At 41.6% G+C, this 18,497-nt stretch overlaps 1 protein-coding gene across 1 annotated transcript in view; it reads right to left on the bottom strand.

The window, feature by feature from the left end:
* Positions 1 to 14,031: 14,031 nt before the first annotated feature.
* Positions 14,032 to 18,497, bottom strand: part of LOC311285430 (uncharacterized protein) — a 31,134-nt gene continuing 26,668 nt past the window's right edge. Inside the window, exons 2-4 of the mRNA XM_084401085.1 lie at positions 16,590 to 16,644; positions 16,263 to 16,416; positions 14,032 to 15,180 (exon numbers count right to left, since the gene is read on the bottom strand). Of these exons, the coding sequence (XP_084257211.1) occupies positions 15,033 to 15,180; positions 16,263 to 16,416; positions 16,590 to 16,644 (357 nt within the window). The 3' untranslated portion in view covers positions 14,032 to 15,032. The remainder of the gene's footprint in view (positions 15,181 to 16,262; positions 16,417 to 16,589; positions 16,645 to 18,497) is intronic.

Below are 18,497 nucleotides of genomic sequence, written 5' to 3'. Positions count from 1 at the left end.
TTCCTGACTGTATTGGTTTTGTTTTGCTTGTTTGTTTGTTTGTTTGTTTATTTGTTTTCCCTGTTTGTGATCCCAACTTATGTACATCTTGCATATTCTAATAAATAAATAAATAAAATAAAAAAGTGCCTTTTTATGTAATGAGATGCTGCTAATAAGTATTAGGAAAGGACAGGGATTAAGGAATCTGCAGAGAAAGAGAATAATAAATCAAAAAAGAATAGATCACCAAACTACATATGAATAACTACTAGGCTAAGAAGTTAAGTAAATGCTGCTCTTGTTCATTCATGTAATCACAATATCATAAAAAATGAATGACTTTAAAAAGAAGTCATTGTGTGAGAAAGGGTTCTATCATGATATTTTGAACACATCCTTGTTCTGCCTTAATTAAAAAAAAAAAAAAAAAAAAAACAGGAATAACATGATCAGGGTACTTGTATAAACTTTGCCTTGCCAGACTTAAAACATCTATCTATCTATCTATCTAAGATCTCAGAGTTACAGGGTTAGCAACAACGTTAGATCTTGTGTGCGTTGCAAGCAACAGCATTTGTTGTTTCTTGGTTGAACAATGGAATGAGTTAGTTATTTGCAACACGGTCTCACCCCATTCGTCAAAGTCCTGCCGTTTGGTCATTTCCCCCTCACGTCCGTAAGCTGACGTTGAGGGTACTCCCTCTTCATCACTTGACACTGTAGAGGGTCGCTTGATAGATTTGAATGCAAATCCTTCATCTTTGGATTGTGACGAAAGGGGGTTAGCCGGGGGCGGGCTCAAGATGGCGGAGAGAGCAGACGCATTCTGAATAGCTCAGAGTAGCAAAGCCTTGAAAATCAACGGAATTAACTTTTAACTCAACAAAACCCTCAAATATCAGATGTAAAATTGTAGGGAACTTATCATATTAATTCAGAAACGTGTGAGTGACCCGGAGCACCTCCTGGAATACAATATTGCAGACCATAACATGGCTAGCACAAAAGCTAATGCAAAATTGAAGGCTCTCCAAGAACACGACTATGGTGGTCCAGAAAGGATGGAAACTAACACCAGAGGAACCAAAAAACACCTTAGCATCTCCTTCCAAACCACCAGCACCACAGAAAAAGTCAAAACCAGAAGACGTCGTGACTGCTGGAGCCCATGCTGAGGACGACTCTAACGCTGCGATCCTGGCTGCTATCGGCACTCTTCAAAACATGATGCAGGACTTCAAAGCGGAGCTAAAGCAGAACACACTGACCATAGCCAACATCGCGAAAGCGGTAGTTTAACTCTGCCAAAATCAAAGAATGTAAAGAACAGTGCCAAAACCTGCACGTCGAGGTGAAACAACTGAAAGAGGAGAACACAGATCTGGGGAAAAGAGCAGCAGAAGTGGAAAAAAGAGCTGTAGAGTTGGAGCATTATAAAAGAAGTTGGAACCTGCGAGTAAATGGCTTACCGGAGGGAAAAGACGAAAACACACGACAAATCATCTCTGATATCATCGGAAAGATTGTGCCACACTGGAGGGAGAAGATGGATTTCATCCTGGATTCGGTGCACCGACTGGGGCCGAGTAACACTAACCGCCCTCGTCAGATCATCACCCCGTCTGCAAGGATCTCACATCCGCTTCGCAGAAGATCTCACCAAGGAAGACAGAGAGGCACGGAGGGCTGTGTGGCCGAAAGTTGAACAAGCAAGGAAGGCAGGGCTAAAGACAGTGTTCCGGGGCCCCCATGCTTTCATTAATGGACAAAGAGTCTCACCATAGACACAACTATCCAGGGTTTTTGAATCCCGAAAAAAAGTGAGTTTGAATGAAAACGTATTCTCTGGGTTTTGCTAATATTATATATTCCTGATAGGAAACTTCTACTGTTGTTTTGAGTAAGTTCAGCAATCCGTTCTTGTTGATTGTTTATTAATATATATATATTTTTTTCTATGTTCAGTTTAAAGAGTAACATTTCTCTAATTTCTGTTAATGCAAGGGGTTTAAGAGACATGATAAAAAGAAAAAGTATTTTTTTATTTTGTAAAGGGAAGAAATCAAATATAATTTTTTTGCAGGAAACACATTCTAAGGTTGATGATGTTATATTTTGGTCTAAACAATGGGTAGATGAGGCTTATTTAGCCATGGCACTTCAAGGTCAGCAGGTGTCGCCATCCTCCTAAATAACTTCAAAGGTCATATTGTGTCCCATATGGCAGATGAATTTGGTCACTGGCTGATTCTTATCATAAATGAAGTTTTATTAACTAAGTTCGGGAGGAGCACGTTCAGATAATTAACACGAGTGGATAGCACTCAGCAATCAATGATAAGAGGGTATATATAGACTCAGCAGTCTTACCTCGATCCATTGACAGTTTGCAGCAGTTAATAGATTCTTGCTTCTTCGCTCAGCTACTAGCAGCTATGTCTCAAACAAACTCCTCTTCCGACGAAGACGTTAACGTCACCAGGGATGCACCCTCGCACTCCGCCGGTCCCACGGTCATCCCTCCTACGCCGGTCGTCGCACTTGAGCCCCCGGCTTCTCCTCGCGGCCGCACACCGGCCCGATCAGCCCGGCGCTCAACAAGACGCCGAGACCAGTCTTCGCCGCCCCCGGCAAGACTCCCATCTTCTTCCCCAGCTTCCTCCTACCGCTCGGCCGTCCCGACGATCCCACCCATCGGGAAATGGACCGTAGCTGGACTGAGGCAAGCGCTGGGTAACTCAGACTTACAAGCTTCGAGGAAAATGAGTAAAGCGGAGCTGTATGATCTGTATGTCTCCTTAAAGTCAACTCCCAAGACGACCCACAGGCAGAGCAAAGCCCGCAGGGCTCAAAATTTGCCTGCCCAGTCTCCACCGTCGTCTTCCCGCAAAGGACGCGGCTCGCTTCGCAACCCCCACCAGTTTCCCATTACATCCGCGCTCAGATCCTCAGTCTCAGGTGCGGATATAGACCTCTCTTCTCTGCTCTTTCTCCTCCCCGCAGCTGAATCCGACCGCCAAGTGGATTACGGTGATTTCTCAGTTACCCTGAAAAACACAAACACCCACTCATCTCGCGTCCTTTCATTTCCCGAATTTACGATCGCTTTTTCACGTTTCACCGAAATCATCTGTTCAGCCTTCCCCCACAGGCGGCGCGAACTGAACGATTCAAGCAATCATTGCCGAACTCGTGCTGTCCTATGGGGGCGGGCATTTCTACACTTACCATAAACTTTTTTCAGCCAAAAGTGCCGTGCGAGTCGCACAATGGAATCAGTGCACATACTGGGGTGCACTTGACTCGGATCTCCACAGCAGGGTGGAGGTTGCAAAAACATCACCTGTGCAGTTTGCAGGTCAGTGGCGCACTCAACTGCATCGTGCCCACAGGTTAACCCTTCCTCTCTTCCCTACGTGGGAATAAGCAATACTAAATCCACCAGCTATGTGCCGCGTGCAGCAACCACCAGCGCAATACAGGACTCTGCTTTCGATGAAAGCAGGCAGCCTTGTAATCATTTCAACGCAGGCAAATGTCAAAGAGCGCGCTGCCGGTTTATGCACATCTGCAGTTTTTGTGGCGGCGCCCATGCCCGCATTGTATGTCCAGTCTTCAAGTCCAGTCTACAAATTACTTGGCGACTCCTATGAACATAGCTCATCACCCGGATGCCGAATTTACTGATTATCTGCTCTCAGGCCTAAAAAACGACTTTAAACCCAGCTTAGAATGCCCGCTTTACCAAAACATCATATGTAATAATCTCCAATCCGCCCTTATAGAACCTGAAGTTGTAGAGAAACTGATCAAAAAAGAAGTTGAGTCTGGCTTCATGATCGACAATCCTCCATTTAATCTGTTTCGTATCAGCCCCATTGGAGTGGCTACAAGGAAATTCTCGGGTAAAAAACGCCTAATAATCGACCTGTCAGCCCCGCACAATTCCCCGTTCCCAAGCATAAACAGCTTGATCCCTCTCTATGAATTTTCGCTCAATTTTCAGCTAGGAATTCCTATCGCACAGGAAAAAACCATGGGCCCTGCAACATCCATCGAGTTCCTAGGAATTAATTTGGATTCAGACAAATTCCAAGCATCCCTCCCCAAAGAAAAAATCGACCGAATAATCCTCGTCTCTTCTACTTTCCTATCAAATTTTTCAAAATGCGAACTCCTATCCCTGCTCGGACATCTAAACTTCGCAATGCGCATCATCCCGCAGGGCCGCCCCTTCATTTCGCATCTCCTCTCACTCGCGTCCTCTGTCCACTCGCTAGAAGACCGCATTTCTATAACTCAAGCATGTCGCGACGAACTCAGGCTATGGTTAACATTTCTAAAACAGTGGAACGGCCTATCCTTTTTCTACAACAACCTTGTTTCATCCCCCACCGACATCCAATTGTTCACAGACGCCGCCCCCTCAATCGGGTTCGGGGGATTTTATCAAGGTCGTTGGTTCACGGCTCCGTGGCCACCTCAGCTCCAGGACATATCTCAATCCTCAGCTCTATTCGAGCTTTACCCTCTCGTAGTAGCAGCTTTCCTGTGGGGAAAAGAATGGGCCGCTAGTAGCGTTTTAGTGCATTGCGACAATGACGCAACAGTGCATTGCATTAACAAAGGCCGTTCCCATTCACCCGCTCTGATGCCACTCTAAAGGCGTCTCCTCTAGATTTCAGCTTGTGACCAATTCATTATCATTGCTAAACACATCCCTGGGTAAAAAAACCAAATCGCTGACTCTCTGTCTCGTTTTCTGTTTCAGAAATTCAGGATGCTGGCTCCAGAGGCGGATCAATTCCCAACTCCAGTTCCTCGCTATTCAGAACTAATATTCCCGTAACCCACCCGTTAAAACCCCTGCTTGACGCATCACTCGACACTATCCTCCAAGCAGTATCTCCCAGGACCCTTCAATCCTACGTTACTGCTTGGAGATGCTTTAAAACATTCCATGTCTCTTATAACTTGCCTTTCCCAGATTTTTCTCTTCTTTCAATCACCTCTTTTATCTCCTACCTTAATATCATTAAGGGCCTACAAGTATCCGGCATCCAGTTTTTCCATAAATTGATGTACGGCGCTCCTTCCACGGAGATAAACAATTCACAAACCTCCCTCCTGATTAAAGGGATTCAAAGATCCCAGCCCACCCGCCCCGACGCCAGACAACCCATAACGCTAGACATTCTCACCAAATGTATTCAGGCCCTCCGCACAGGCTACCAGCCCCTCGGTTCCACTCGCACACACGATGCTATGTTTATCCTAGCCTTTTTTGGTTTTCTTAGATGCTCGGAACTCGCCATCACTTCTAAATTCGACCCAAAAATCCACCCCACCATCTCAGACTTATCAGTACTAGACGGCGAAACCATTTCATATTTGATTAAACAAAGTAAGACTGACCAAACCAAAAAAGGTAATTTCATCTACATTTTTAACCTCGCTTCGCAAATCCAACCATACCAGTCAATTCTGGCATATCTGCAATGGAGAAGTTCCCAGGCTAAATCTGCCCTGGAACCCCTGTTTTTAGACGAATCCAAAAAACCCGTGACACGTTTTTGGTTCCAGAAACACCTCAAATCTGTTCTCCAACAGTCAGGCATTCCAGCAAAGAATCTTTCAAGTCACTCATTCCGCATCAGGGCAGCAACTTCAGCAGCCCAAAAAGGCCTCTCCCAACAGCAGATTCAAGCCCTTGGGAGATGGTCCTCCGATGCTTTCCAAAGCTATATCAGGACCAACCGGTTCCACATTAAAAAAAGCTCACCAAACCCTCATCGAGTAAAAAAAAAAGGGTAGAGCACTCAATCTCCTCTTTCTCCTCTTTCCTGTCTCCTCTTTCTGTCCAGCGAGCATTGGTCTCACAGCGGACGGAGTGAGAACTTTCCCAGTAGAGCGCTTACGTTTTCTCTTTCATCCAGCGAGCATTTGGTCTCACAGCGGATGCATTGTGAGAAAATCTCCTGGGCAAGCACTCATTTTCCTGTTTCCTGTTTCCTCTTTCCGTCCAGTGAGCATTGGTCTCACAGCGGACGGAGTGAGAACCTTTCCGGTAGAGCACTTACGTTTTCTCTTTCATCCAGCGAGCATTTGGTCTCACAGCGGATGCAGTGTGAGAAAATCTCCCGGGCAAGCACTCATTTTTCCTCCTTTCTGTTTCCTCTCTCTGTCCAGCGAGCTTTCAGCGGAAAAGCGCAAATTCTCCCGATCGGTCATTGTAAAAACTACAACCGCTCGCCGTTCGCAGACCAACAGGGGCCGTCAGTCCAGGCAGTGAGCCACCATTACGGGCCTCCCCTGTCAAGCATCCAGGCCCCTTCTCGAGATGCCAGCCCGCCAAACTCTGCACTCATTTGGGGGGTCTTTAGTCTGGCGGCTGTCCTCTGCTCTTTAGCCTATTGGGGGGAGTACTCTGGGTTCAGGCTGAATTCCGAGCTCGGAGCCCTCCCTCCGGACAGCACGCCAAATACGCATTAAATCTTACTCCCTCAAAATTATATGTAAGTGTGAACTCGTGAAATGAAGTTTTATTAACTAAGTTCGGGAGGAGCACGTTCAGATAATTAACACGAGTGGATAGCACTCAGCAATCAATGATAAGAGGGTATATATAGACTCAGCAGTCTTACCTCGATCCATTGACAGTTTGCAGCATCCCCCCACCACCCCTTCTCCACACTTCTAGTTCTAAACACTTACATGCGGGGGGAGTACTCTGGGTTCGGGCTGAATTCCGAGCTCGGAGCCCTCCCTCCGGACAGCACGCCAAATACGCATTAAATCTTACTCCCTCAAAATTATATGTAAGTGTGAACTCGTGAAACATAGATGGTCTGATATTCCCTAATATTTCATAAAAACAACGTTACAGTCAGGCGAAATATGAAAGACAACATTTTGTTGACTAGATTTGGGTACAGTTTTTACTGTAGAATATACTGCCACATCAAATAAGCTTTGTTTAGCAATTTCTGCTCATATGTTCTATATATATATATATATATAATACTATTTTTGTCAAAAATAAAGTCATAAACTAAGATGTTAGATGTTCCAATGTTGGCTATATTCAAACTAATGAATACGTATGATAAAATGTAGGCCTATAGTCATTTTTTTACAAAGAAAGAGTACACTTGAAATATGGTTGAAATTGTAATTATTGTTGTAATTGTAACCTTTTTAATAAAATAGCAAAACATATTTACAAGATAGATGTAAGCAAAATCTTAAATGGTCAATATAAGTCTTCTTCTAAATATATCTTTTGTCCTTGCATTTATTCTTGTGGCTCAGTCAGTGTCACACCTGAATGAATGGCTATGCAAGACGTTACACATAATGGGTGGGACATTGTATTCTCAGGTGTAAACTACTCCCCCTTTACGCCCCCCTCGCATATTGGCTTTCCAAGCAAAACCTGTCTTACACAATTTAAATCAATTTATTGTGAATGATAAAGCAAGACTATTTTCACATAATTTTGAAGCCAGAACTCGAAGCGACAACATCCATTAGTCAAAAGTCTTGTGGACACATATTTAGTATGAGTTTTGTGGTCTTATTTCAGCAACTTTCATTTTTATTTTTTTCAATAACCACGCATAAACATTATTCTCTTAAAAATACAAACATCTACATACATGTTGCTCACATATTATGGTAGCCCTGTTTGTGCTATATAGAGTGAATTTACACCTTTGCCATTAACATGTTTATAAATAACTGAAAAAAGCACAAATGTCAGGGCATGTCAGAACATCCCAAGGGCCCCAAAAACACCTTAGACCCCAGAGGGTTAAGATTGTCTGCCCCTGCTTTAAGGTGATTTGATTCTTCGCTGGCTCTCAAAGGTTAACTGTTTGTGATATTTTGCCATTCTGTGACCTGTTCTTTCTTTCTTTACTTTCGTTATTCTGTTTATATATAGTCTTTGTTTAAATGTAGTCATATGTTATTTTATAGTTTCATTTATTAAAACCCATTATACGCTTGATTGTCTCTGTCTGCTGCTCACTGAACAAAGTCACCGAACAAGTTAATTGCTACAGAGCAGGCTCCCGCACCGCCTCCTCTTCACCACCGGAGGGAACCGTCTCCGGAATATTAACATTACTCCCCGAATTCCCATAATGCCTCTTACCTGGGACTGATTGCACTACACACCTGCACCTCATTTAAACACACACATATAAACCACTTCCACACATCCATTCAGTGTGAAGTCTTGATCTGCCCCGGCCATCATCTCTGAGCATTAGTTCCCGTGTTTGATTTTGTTTGGACCTTGGACTGTTTATCGTTGCTGATTACCTTCTGTCTGTTCTGACCTGGATTGTTTATTGACTTCTGATTATTGCTGCCTGCCTCGACCCTTTGGCTGTCAACCTGGTTTGTCTCTGCCTAACCTGCATTGCCCTGTCTGCTGTTATTGACCCTGCCTGTCTTGACCATTTTCTAATAAAGCTGCAAATGGATTCCATTGTCTCTGCCTCTTCACAAGAGAAGACATCGCCAATTACGGATCCAGCAGCAGTCATGCAGATCACCACTGAATTATCTGCTCAAGCATCGCAGTTATCTCTCCATCATCATCAGCTGAATCGTCTCACTACCCTCACTGAAGAGCTTGTTCAAGCACTACAAGTTCTCCGAACTTCAGCCAGCAACGCTCCCACTGAACAAACACAGAGTGCATCATCACATCCCGTCAACGCTTCAGTCAACACTCGTCTCGCCTTCCCGGAGAAGTTTGTCAGTAATCCAACCAAATGCAAGGGTTTTCTGTTACAATGCACACTCTATATCGATCAACAACCTTCATTGTATTCTGACGATGCTGGACGCATCGCTTTTGTTTGTTCATTACTCACTGGAAGGCACTAGAGTGGGTCACGGCAGTTTGGAGACCAGAAGGTTTGTCATTTTCTTAATTCGGAGCATTCATTCAGCAATTCCGTAATGTCTTTGAACATTCCACAGCAAGAGGGAACCCGGGAGAACAATTGTTAAACCTCTCTCAAGGAAGAAACACCGCCACTGAGTACGCTCTCACCTTTCGCACTCTCGCTGCTCAGAACAATTGGGTAGAAGATACACTCAAAACCCTCTTCAGAAAAGGGTTAACAGTCGAACTGCAGTCTGTGTTGGCCTGCCGAGATGAGGGTAGGAGTTTAAATGAATACATCGATCTCACTATCCAGGTTGACAATCTGTACCACTGTACCACGCTCACGAAACCACCACCACGCACAAACCCATGCAGCTGGGATTCACTCATCTCTCTCCAGAAGAACGAGAACGTCGCCAGCAGAACCGTCTTTGCCTGTACTGTGGTCAACCAGGTCACATGAAAGCGTCTTGCCCTGTTCGTCCTTTCAGCAAACCCCAATCTGTGAGTCCTAACACCAAAGAGAATATTTTAACGTCTAGTTTCCTGCTACCCATTCGCCTGTACATCAAAGACCGAATCATTACTACCACTGCTATGCTCGAGTCAGGAGCCGCCGGGAACTTCATTTCTCATGAATTCGCTTCACTACATCAACTGAAATTAAATCCCTGTAATTCTTCCTTGACAGTGGAGGCGCTAGACGGCTGCCCCATCGGAGGAGGAAAAGTTCATCGCTTGACCAAAGAAATCAAGATGCACATCGGTACCCTGCATTCAGAAACAATTCAGTTTTATGTCATTCAAGCTGGGTTTTTCTTTGCAAAGAAGGATGGAGGTTTGAGACCCTGCATTGATTATCGTGGACTGAATGATATCACTGTCAAGTTCCATTATCCTTTACCTCTGGTTCCAGCCGCTCTAGAACAACTCCGCCAGGCCAAATATTACACCAAGTTGGATCTTCGTAATGCCTACAACTTAATTCACATTCGTGAGGGTGATGAATGGAAGACAGCATTTTCAACCAGTAGTGGGCACTATGAATATTTGGTTATGCCTTTCGGCCTGGCTAAAAGTCCTTCTGTGTTTCAGTCATTCATGAACGACGTGTTTCGGGATATGTTGGACAGATGGGTGATTGTTTACATCGATGACATCCTGGTTTACTCAAACTCCCTAGAGTAACACATTCAACATGTCAGAATTGTCTTAAAACGTCTTTTACAATACCAACTCTACGCTAAAGCAGAAAAATCATTTCTGGGGTATGTAATCAGTCTAAAGGGAGTGGCCATGGACGAGAAAAAGGTCAAGTCAGTGTTGGACTGGCCAAAACCGTCAAAGAACTGCAACGCTTCCTGGGGTTTGCCAACTTATACAGACGTTTCGTCAGGAATTTCAGCACCGTAGCCACTCCTCTAACCACCATGACCAAACGCCCCACACTTCCCATCTGACCTGGTCCGCAGAAGCACACCAAGCATTTGACAAACTCAAGACCCTTTTCACTTCTGCTCCCATTCTCCGACACCCAGATCCCAAACGTCAATTCATCGTGGAGGTGGATGCCTCCAACACAGGGGTAGGAGCCATCTTATCTCAGCGTCAAGGTAACCCAGAAAAGATGTTCCCATGTGCTTTCTTCTCCAGAAAACTGACCCCAGCGGAACGAAACTACGACGTGGGAAACCGCAAATTGTTGGCCATGAAACTCGCTCTTGAGGAATGGTGACACTGGCTGGAGGGAGCTACCCAACCTTTCATTGTCCTTACTGATCATAAGAATTTTGAATAGCTAGACGTCTGAACCCCCGTCAGGCTAGGTGGGCTTTATTCTTCTCCAGATTCCAGTTCACTGTCTCCTATCGACCAGGGTCCAAGAACATCAAAGCTGATGCTCTCTCTGGCCAAGCAAAATAACCCGTTCAACCTTTCTCCAATGACACCATCATTCCAGAGAATCTCTTAGTGGCTCCGGTACGGTTGGGACATCATTACAAAGATCGAACAGTTCAACCGTCAAGCAGAACCTCCATCCGAATGTCCCGAAGGTCTTTTATACGTTCCAGAACCCATACGCTTACGACTACTCGAATAGGTACATTCAGCACCCAGTTCAGGACATACCGGGATCACAGCTACAATCCATCTACTACAGAACCGCTTTTGGTGGCAAACCTTACAGTCAGATACAATCACCCACATACATACAAAAAACATACATTTGCTGATTTTTCTATCAGAGTTAGTATTGGCTGCAGTGCAGATAAAGTCCTAATTGTTGGTGATTTTAGATAAAATGTAGATAACGAAAAAGATGCATTGGGATTGGCATTTAAAGACATTGTAAACTCAATTGGAGTTAGACAACACGTGTCAGGACCTACTCATTGTTGTAATCATACTCTAGATCTAATATTATCACATGGAATAAATGTTGAAGACGTTGAAATTCTGCAGCAGAGCGATGACATCTCAGATCATTTTCTAGTCTTGTGTAAACTTCATGTAGCCAAGGCTGCAAAGTCGACTCTGTGTAACAATATGTTAGACCTATCACTTCTGCCACTAAAGATTGCTTTATCAATAATCTTCCTAATCAGTTTCATCATCTCAGCATCCCGGATAGCTTAGAAGAACTAGATATTGTGACAGAAACTTTTAACTCTCTCTTTTCCAGCACTTTAGACACAGTTGCTCCTTTGCACTTAAAGAAGATTAAAGAAAATAGTCCAGCGCTGTGGTACAACGAGCACACTCAGGCCCTTAAGAGAGCAGCCAGAAAAATGGAGCGCAACTGGAAGAAAACAAAACTAGAAGTATTTCGCATTTCATGGAAAGAGCGTTCGATTGCATACAGAGAGGCTTTAAAAGCTGCTAGATCTGCTTATTTTTCAAACCTATTAGAAGAAAATAAATAAAACCCTAGGTATTTATTTGAAATAGTGGCTAAACTAACAAAAAATAAATCTTCAACCCCATATGTTTCCATGCAGCCCAGCAGTAATGACTTTATGAACTTCTTCACTAACAAGATTGATAATATCAAGGAGAAAATTATAACTATGCAATATACTACAGTATCGCATCAGGCAGTGCATTGTAGTCTCCTTGAAGAAACATTTTGATTAATTCGTTGCTATAGGAGAGGAAGAATTTACTAAACTCGTTAAAGGGACAATGTGTAGTTTTTTAGGTATTTTATTATCTAAAATCAATATTTTTAATCATAAATATGTCCTCAATGGTGTACAAATACCTCTGCTAATTATCTGACTTATCCTCGTAAACGAAGAATTTTTTATTTTTATATACATGGGACGGGTAGGTCCACGGAGGCTTCCATGTAGTTCCGCCATCTTGAAAAATAATAATAGCAGAGAGGGACAAAAAGTCCTAGGCCAACGCATTTCCACAGCGCGTTTTCGTTCAGAGCCAGCGTCACGTGACTGAAACCAGCAGAAGCGGAGGAGCAGAGCAGTGAGAGGCGCTTGTCACTGCCCCGGCAAGTTCAAAAGGCTGCACTGTACGGACCATACATATGCTGAGTTACAGGATAAGGAGTCCTCGTCGTCGAAAAAGTCCAAAATAGACCGTAAAAGGAAACGTGACCGGAGATTACAAAAAACAAGGGTTAATGTCGGGATAGCTAATGCAGGAGAAAGCTTTCAAAAGAGACGCTGAAGTTGCCTGCTTTCTTCTCCACAGGTAAGTCAATGTTACAGTCTTGATTACAAGCTTTTTTTCAATGCTTGGTTGTGTACTTTATTATATAGACAGTAGAACATTTATAGTTAAAAGTTAAACAGACTTTTTGATGAATAGCAGCTATTGAGTAAAGTAGAGAAGGCCCTAAAAACAAGGTTGTAAGTTTTGTTTGTTCAAAACTGTAACATTCGTTTGTTCGTTGTGTCAAGTTGCAGTTTGTTTGAAATAACAAACCAGTTCACCTGAAGGAAAACTCGATGAAGTGCTATTATAAGACATCCTGTCATAACTTTTTGGTACATAACGGCTACCGTAGATGCAACACGCATTTGAAAAAGCGAGGCGCTGGAGAGCACTATTTGTTTGAATGCAAAGTACAATTTCACCGCTAGATGGGAGAAAATCCTACACAATGTCCCTTTAAATCATCTAAATCGACAACATGTATGTTAGACCCTATACCGACTAAGCTACTGAAAGAGATGCTTCCAGAGGTCATAGATCCTCTTCTTAATATCATTAATTCCTCTTTGTCTCTAGGATACGTTCCAAAAAACTTTAAGCTGGCTATGATTAAACCGCTTGTTAAAAAAATGCAACTTGATCCTTCAGAATTAGTCAATTACAGGCCGATCTCGAATCTACCTTTTCTGTCAAAGATACTAGAAAAGGCAGTAGGCTATCTTCACAACTATGTTCCTTTCTAGAAAGAAATGATATCTGCGAGGATTTTCAGTCCGGATTTAGACCATACCATAGTACTGAGACTGCTCTCGTTAGAGTAACAAATGATTTGCTCTTATCATCCGATCGTGGTTGTATCTCGCTATTAGTGTTACTCGATCTTAGTGCTGCGTTTGACACCATTGACCACAACATTCTTTTAAATAGACTAGAAAACTATGTTGGCATTAGTGGAATTGCACTAGCATGGTTTAAATCATACTTATCTGACCGTTATCAGTTTGTAGCAGTAAATGAAGAGATGTCTTATCGATCACAAGTTCAGTATGCACTGTTAAAAAAAGTTCCGTTAAAAAACGGAAAAAGTGCTGGTAATTAATTACCAGCACTTTTTCCGTTATTGTACGGGCACTTCCGTAAACCTTAAAACGGATATTTCCGTAGATTTACCTGAGTTTTTCTGTACCATTGACGGACACTTCCGTCAAACCTAAAATGGAAAATTCCGTATTTTCCGTAAATTTTTGCGTTATTGTACGGACAATTCCGTAAACCCTATAACAGATATTTCCGTAGATTTACCTGACTTTTTCTTTACCATTTACGGACACTTCCATCAAACCTTAAATGGAATATTCCGTATCATTAAAGTACTCAATCGGTACCATTTACGGACACTTCAGTCATCTTAAAATGTTTAATTCCGTACAGTTCTCTATACCGTTTATCATCAATAAAGCACAAATGTAGAATCACAACAATTATTTATTTCCTTTAACAGCTGCCAGTGCTTTAAAGTGATTGCACTTTTTGTGGTGAATGAATTGCAATATTTACATTACAACCATTAAAACATTCAGAACATCACAACCATTAAAACATTCAGAACATTACAACCATTAAAACATTCAGAACATAACAACCATTAAAACATTCAGAACATCACAACCATTAAAACATTCAGAACATCACAACCATTAAAACATTCAGAACATCACCTTCACATTCAGAGCAATTTTACATACATAAACCAGCTGTTCTCTTAAAGAACTACAGCCATGTCCTTTAACAGGGAGCTGCCAAATCTAGCAACTTTTTAGCACCCACAGGCTGACAGGCATTAATAACAAATGGATTTGTTAAAGACATTGACAAAATAAGACAATAAAACTGCCTGCATTGCTGTTGCTGTCTCACCTGTCAGTGCAAAATGAGGAGCCCCCTCCAGGAGGATGCAGAAACCTACACCTCCAACTCCACATATCACACCGACAGGCAGAGCTCTGCAACCAGTGTCTGACCTTTCTACAAAAAACAAATAAAACATTAGAAGTATTACATTATACAACTTTTCTATAAAACATCAGTGCAGCAATAACAACCATGACCTTAGAAGGATGACTCTGTGCAACATGCCATAAAGAGATTTCTGCAAAAAATAAAACTTAAAACTTACACCTCCAACTCCACATTGACAGGCAAAGCTCTACCTGGAATGACAAATATCGCCCACCTTCCCTCCCCCTTAACATGGGGGATTTGATTTGAAACTGCAGCATGTGTGTTGTGGGCATCTAGTTAAAACATCTGAACTCACATCATACTGTAAAAATCTGTATTTCTACTCCCAATCCCAATGTTTTTGGATTTGTTTGTGTGTTTGTGTGTGTGTGTGTGTGTGTGTGTGTGTGTGTGTGTGTGTGTGTGTGTGTGTGTGTGTGTATTCAGTCCAAAAAGCTTTGAGAACAGCTCAAATGGCCCACTCAGATTCCTTCTGCTTGCATTCAAATTCCTTCAGTTGAGAAACCAGCTTGCACACCTGTGGAGGAATGCAGTGCTGTTTCTTCCCCTTCTTCTCTGCCTTGGAGCCTCGCTCAGGATTGATCCCAAAGAAAACTCTGAGAAAAAAATAAAAATAATAGTGAGATGCAGACAAAGTTTGCACGTGTAGTGTGGCTTGACAGGAGTGGAGCAGTTCAATAAAATCATACATTTGTTTTCTTCAATATGCCCCTATGTGTGAACCTCTCTATCATTCTAGTTGACCATCTGTCTAGTACCCAATGTTGTTGTGGTGCTGGTGCCAGTGGCTAAGCTTATCTTTTCCTTTGTCTTTTCAAGACACATGCATTCACACTGCGCATATACAGAAATGTTTGCAAGGGCGAGAAGTCTGCTTATCACCAACACATGACAGCATGCATCCTCAACATGTGTGCAGGGATATTTTAAATGCACAGAACACAGAAGGGGATAGAAAACACAGTTGACATCGTCCTATCAAAAGGTGTAACAGCACATTTGAACACGGACTGTCCTGGGGGTTACTCAAACATGGAGTGGAGCAACTGTGACATTCAGTGCATGTTACACATCAAAGTATTAACATTTGGGCATGAATCCAGCATGTATTATTTTTTAAATGAATATGTTTAGTCTTTGCTTCTGCAGGGGGTTCCTGGAACAACATATTTTGAGGTTGGAGTCTGCAGCCAAATACATTTCAGTTTGTGTGTCTTTGACATGAAAAGGTTTGAACACCACTGACATAACCTGGTCTCAGGTGCTAATGGTTTTAAAGAGATAGCTCAAACGAATTTTGTGTCAAGAAACCATTCTAAGAAAAATATGTTTTTGCTCCATTTCCCAACTAGAATCATGTTATGTTTGTTTTGTTTTTGATTGACTTGGGACACTATGTAAAGCAAAAAGCATGTTACCTGCCATTTTAAAAAATATGACACGTTTATTCCAACAATAGTCTTCAACAGGGAGCTACGAAATCTACGAACAAATCCATATTCAGGGGGATCATAAGCCAATAACAGCTGATCTAAAAGCTCACAGCATGTGGCGACACATTTTGAACTTGTACATCTCAGGCAAAGGGGTTTGGTGTAGATTGACAAAAAGCAGGTCGGGTGCAGAAAGGCACGGCAAAGTCACATTTACAAAGTATTTCCAAACAATGAGTGCTTACCTTTGCATGAATTCGAGAGTAAAAGCCATCTCCGGTGGGTATTGAACGTTGCAGACATAAAACATGGAGAAGACGTAGCTCAAGGCCACAATGGGAGAGGTGATGTGGTCATTGACAAGTAACCCATCAAGAGCAATCTTGAATTGCTGGTCACCTTAAACACAGATAAAAAAAAAAGATTAAAAAAAAAAAAAAAAATTCTGAGCACCATGTACAAAAAACATAATCCTATATTTTAAGGCAAGCAAAACATTTCTTTAATAAATACGACAAACCAACAGCTTATAAAACAGCTCGCTGAGATACAAAAAATATTTAACTACAAACCTCTGACTAGGATGCATGGGGTCACTGGGAGTTCGACTTCAGGATCTGCAGAGATCTGTTTTGGTGACAGACATGACACATGAATTAATGTTTCCAGTGCAACACGCAAAATTCAACTTACCTAAAAGCTGTCGTCTCCTTGTCCGACATCTTGTCCCGCTGACGCTGTGTTTGATTGACGGGTCGTGCCGTGTGCTGCAAAACCACGCCCATCTTAGGTAATAGGTCGTTCGGACGTGGGGAATGATCAGATAAAACTACAGTCTATCATAACACATTCCCTGTTTTCTCTTTGACTGTAATTGCAAAAGTTTATTTTTTTTTTTTTGTATGATGAAGAGCCTGCGTGCTCGAAACGTTACCGCTATGCGATAGTTGTCTTGATAATAAATATTTTTGATAATTTTGGAGCTTAGGTGTTGCCGACTTTATACTTATACTTATTTTTTTTAGAGGTAAAACCAAATTTATAATTGACTGTACTTTTTGAATTATTTCCTGTTGAATCGATAATTATTTTATATCTGGGATTTTTTTCTAAACTAATAATAATATTTGAAAAAATATTTTAACCCCCCAAAAAAATTTCAGTGCATTGTGTCAATGTATATACAAATTATGTTTCTGAAGTTGTTTATTTGTTTTAATTTAGTAACGTTTTTAAAACGTTCCACTAACAAGTAAGAATAACGTTTTGATACTAACGTTTTTAGAACGTTTATCAATGACATGTTGGCACAACGTTACTTTGGTAACTTTGAGAGAACTTTTATCTAAGTTAATCAGCATTGTGATAAAAGTGTCTAATTCATACAACAAGCAAAATGCACTCAACTTAAATGAATACTGCTATTTTCCTGAACATAATTATTTTATATTCTGGGATTTTTTATTCTGACCATAAAAAATATTTAAATGAAATAGTTAAATAATTTCAGTGCATTGTGTCATTAGTTGTGTCACTGGATTTACAAATGATATGTTTCTGAAGTTGATTTGCAGAATAAAAAGCTGTATAACTAATTTGTAATGACTAATATATATTTTTTAACATAATAATGTTTTTTAAAACGTTTATCAATGACATGTTGGCACAACGTTACTTTGGTAACTTTAAGAGAACTTTTATCTTAATATATATTTTAACAATAACGTTTTTAAAACGTTCCACTAACAATGTAAGAATAACGTTTTAATGCTAACGTTTTTAGAACGTTTATCAATGACATATAACGTTGGCACAACGTTATAATAACGTTACAACAAGAACGTTTTTGATAACTTTTAGAGAACTTTCAGAGAACGTTAGCCAATGTTCTGAGAACGTTCCCTGTTAGCTGGGTATGAGTGGGCCAAATTGTAAAGTCAAGTGTGCATAGTGAAGCAGATAGCCTAGTGGTGTTTCGGTCTAAGTTGAACTCTTGGAAATAACTCTTGCCTCAATTCCACATACAGTTCAATCAGTCCCTTCATGAAAGCAATCTGCGACTCTGAGAGCCGAGGTGCACAGACAAATTCAACAAGCTCCCTCAGAAGTAGTACCAGTCCCCATACTTCATTATCAGCATCTTCAATTGTGTCATGCACCAAAACAGGCAAGAATCTCAAAAGCCACCTGTTTTGGGCTGCATGCCCTCCAAGCCTTGCTCCTGTAGTGGGAATAGTGTTTAGCTTGTCGCTGCTTTCACCAGGAAATGATTTGATTCTTTCATTAAGAACCTCATAACTTAACCACTTTTGTGTTCTGATTAAGAACTGCAAAAACAATGCCAAATCATAATCTACTACCCCCTCAAACAGATAATGAGCTAAACAAGCTGGTAAGCCTGGCTGACACACATGAAAGTTGGACAGTTTGTTGAAAACACTGTCACATTTAACACCGTGATGAGTGTGTACTTCATCGTT

The sequence above is a fragment of the Rutilus rutilus genome, assembly GCF_951802725.1.
Source record: "Rutilus rutilus genome assembly, chromosome: 25".
NCBI lineage: Eukaryota > Metazoa > Chordata > Actinopteri > Cypriniformes > Leuciscidae > Rutilus > Rutilus rutilus.
The sequence above is the reverse complement of the archived record's forward strand: the minus strand, read 5'-3'. Positions and strand labels throughout refer to the sequence as shown.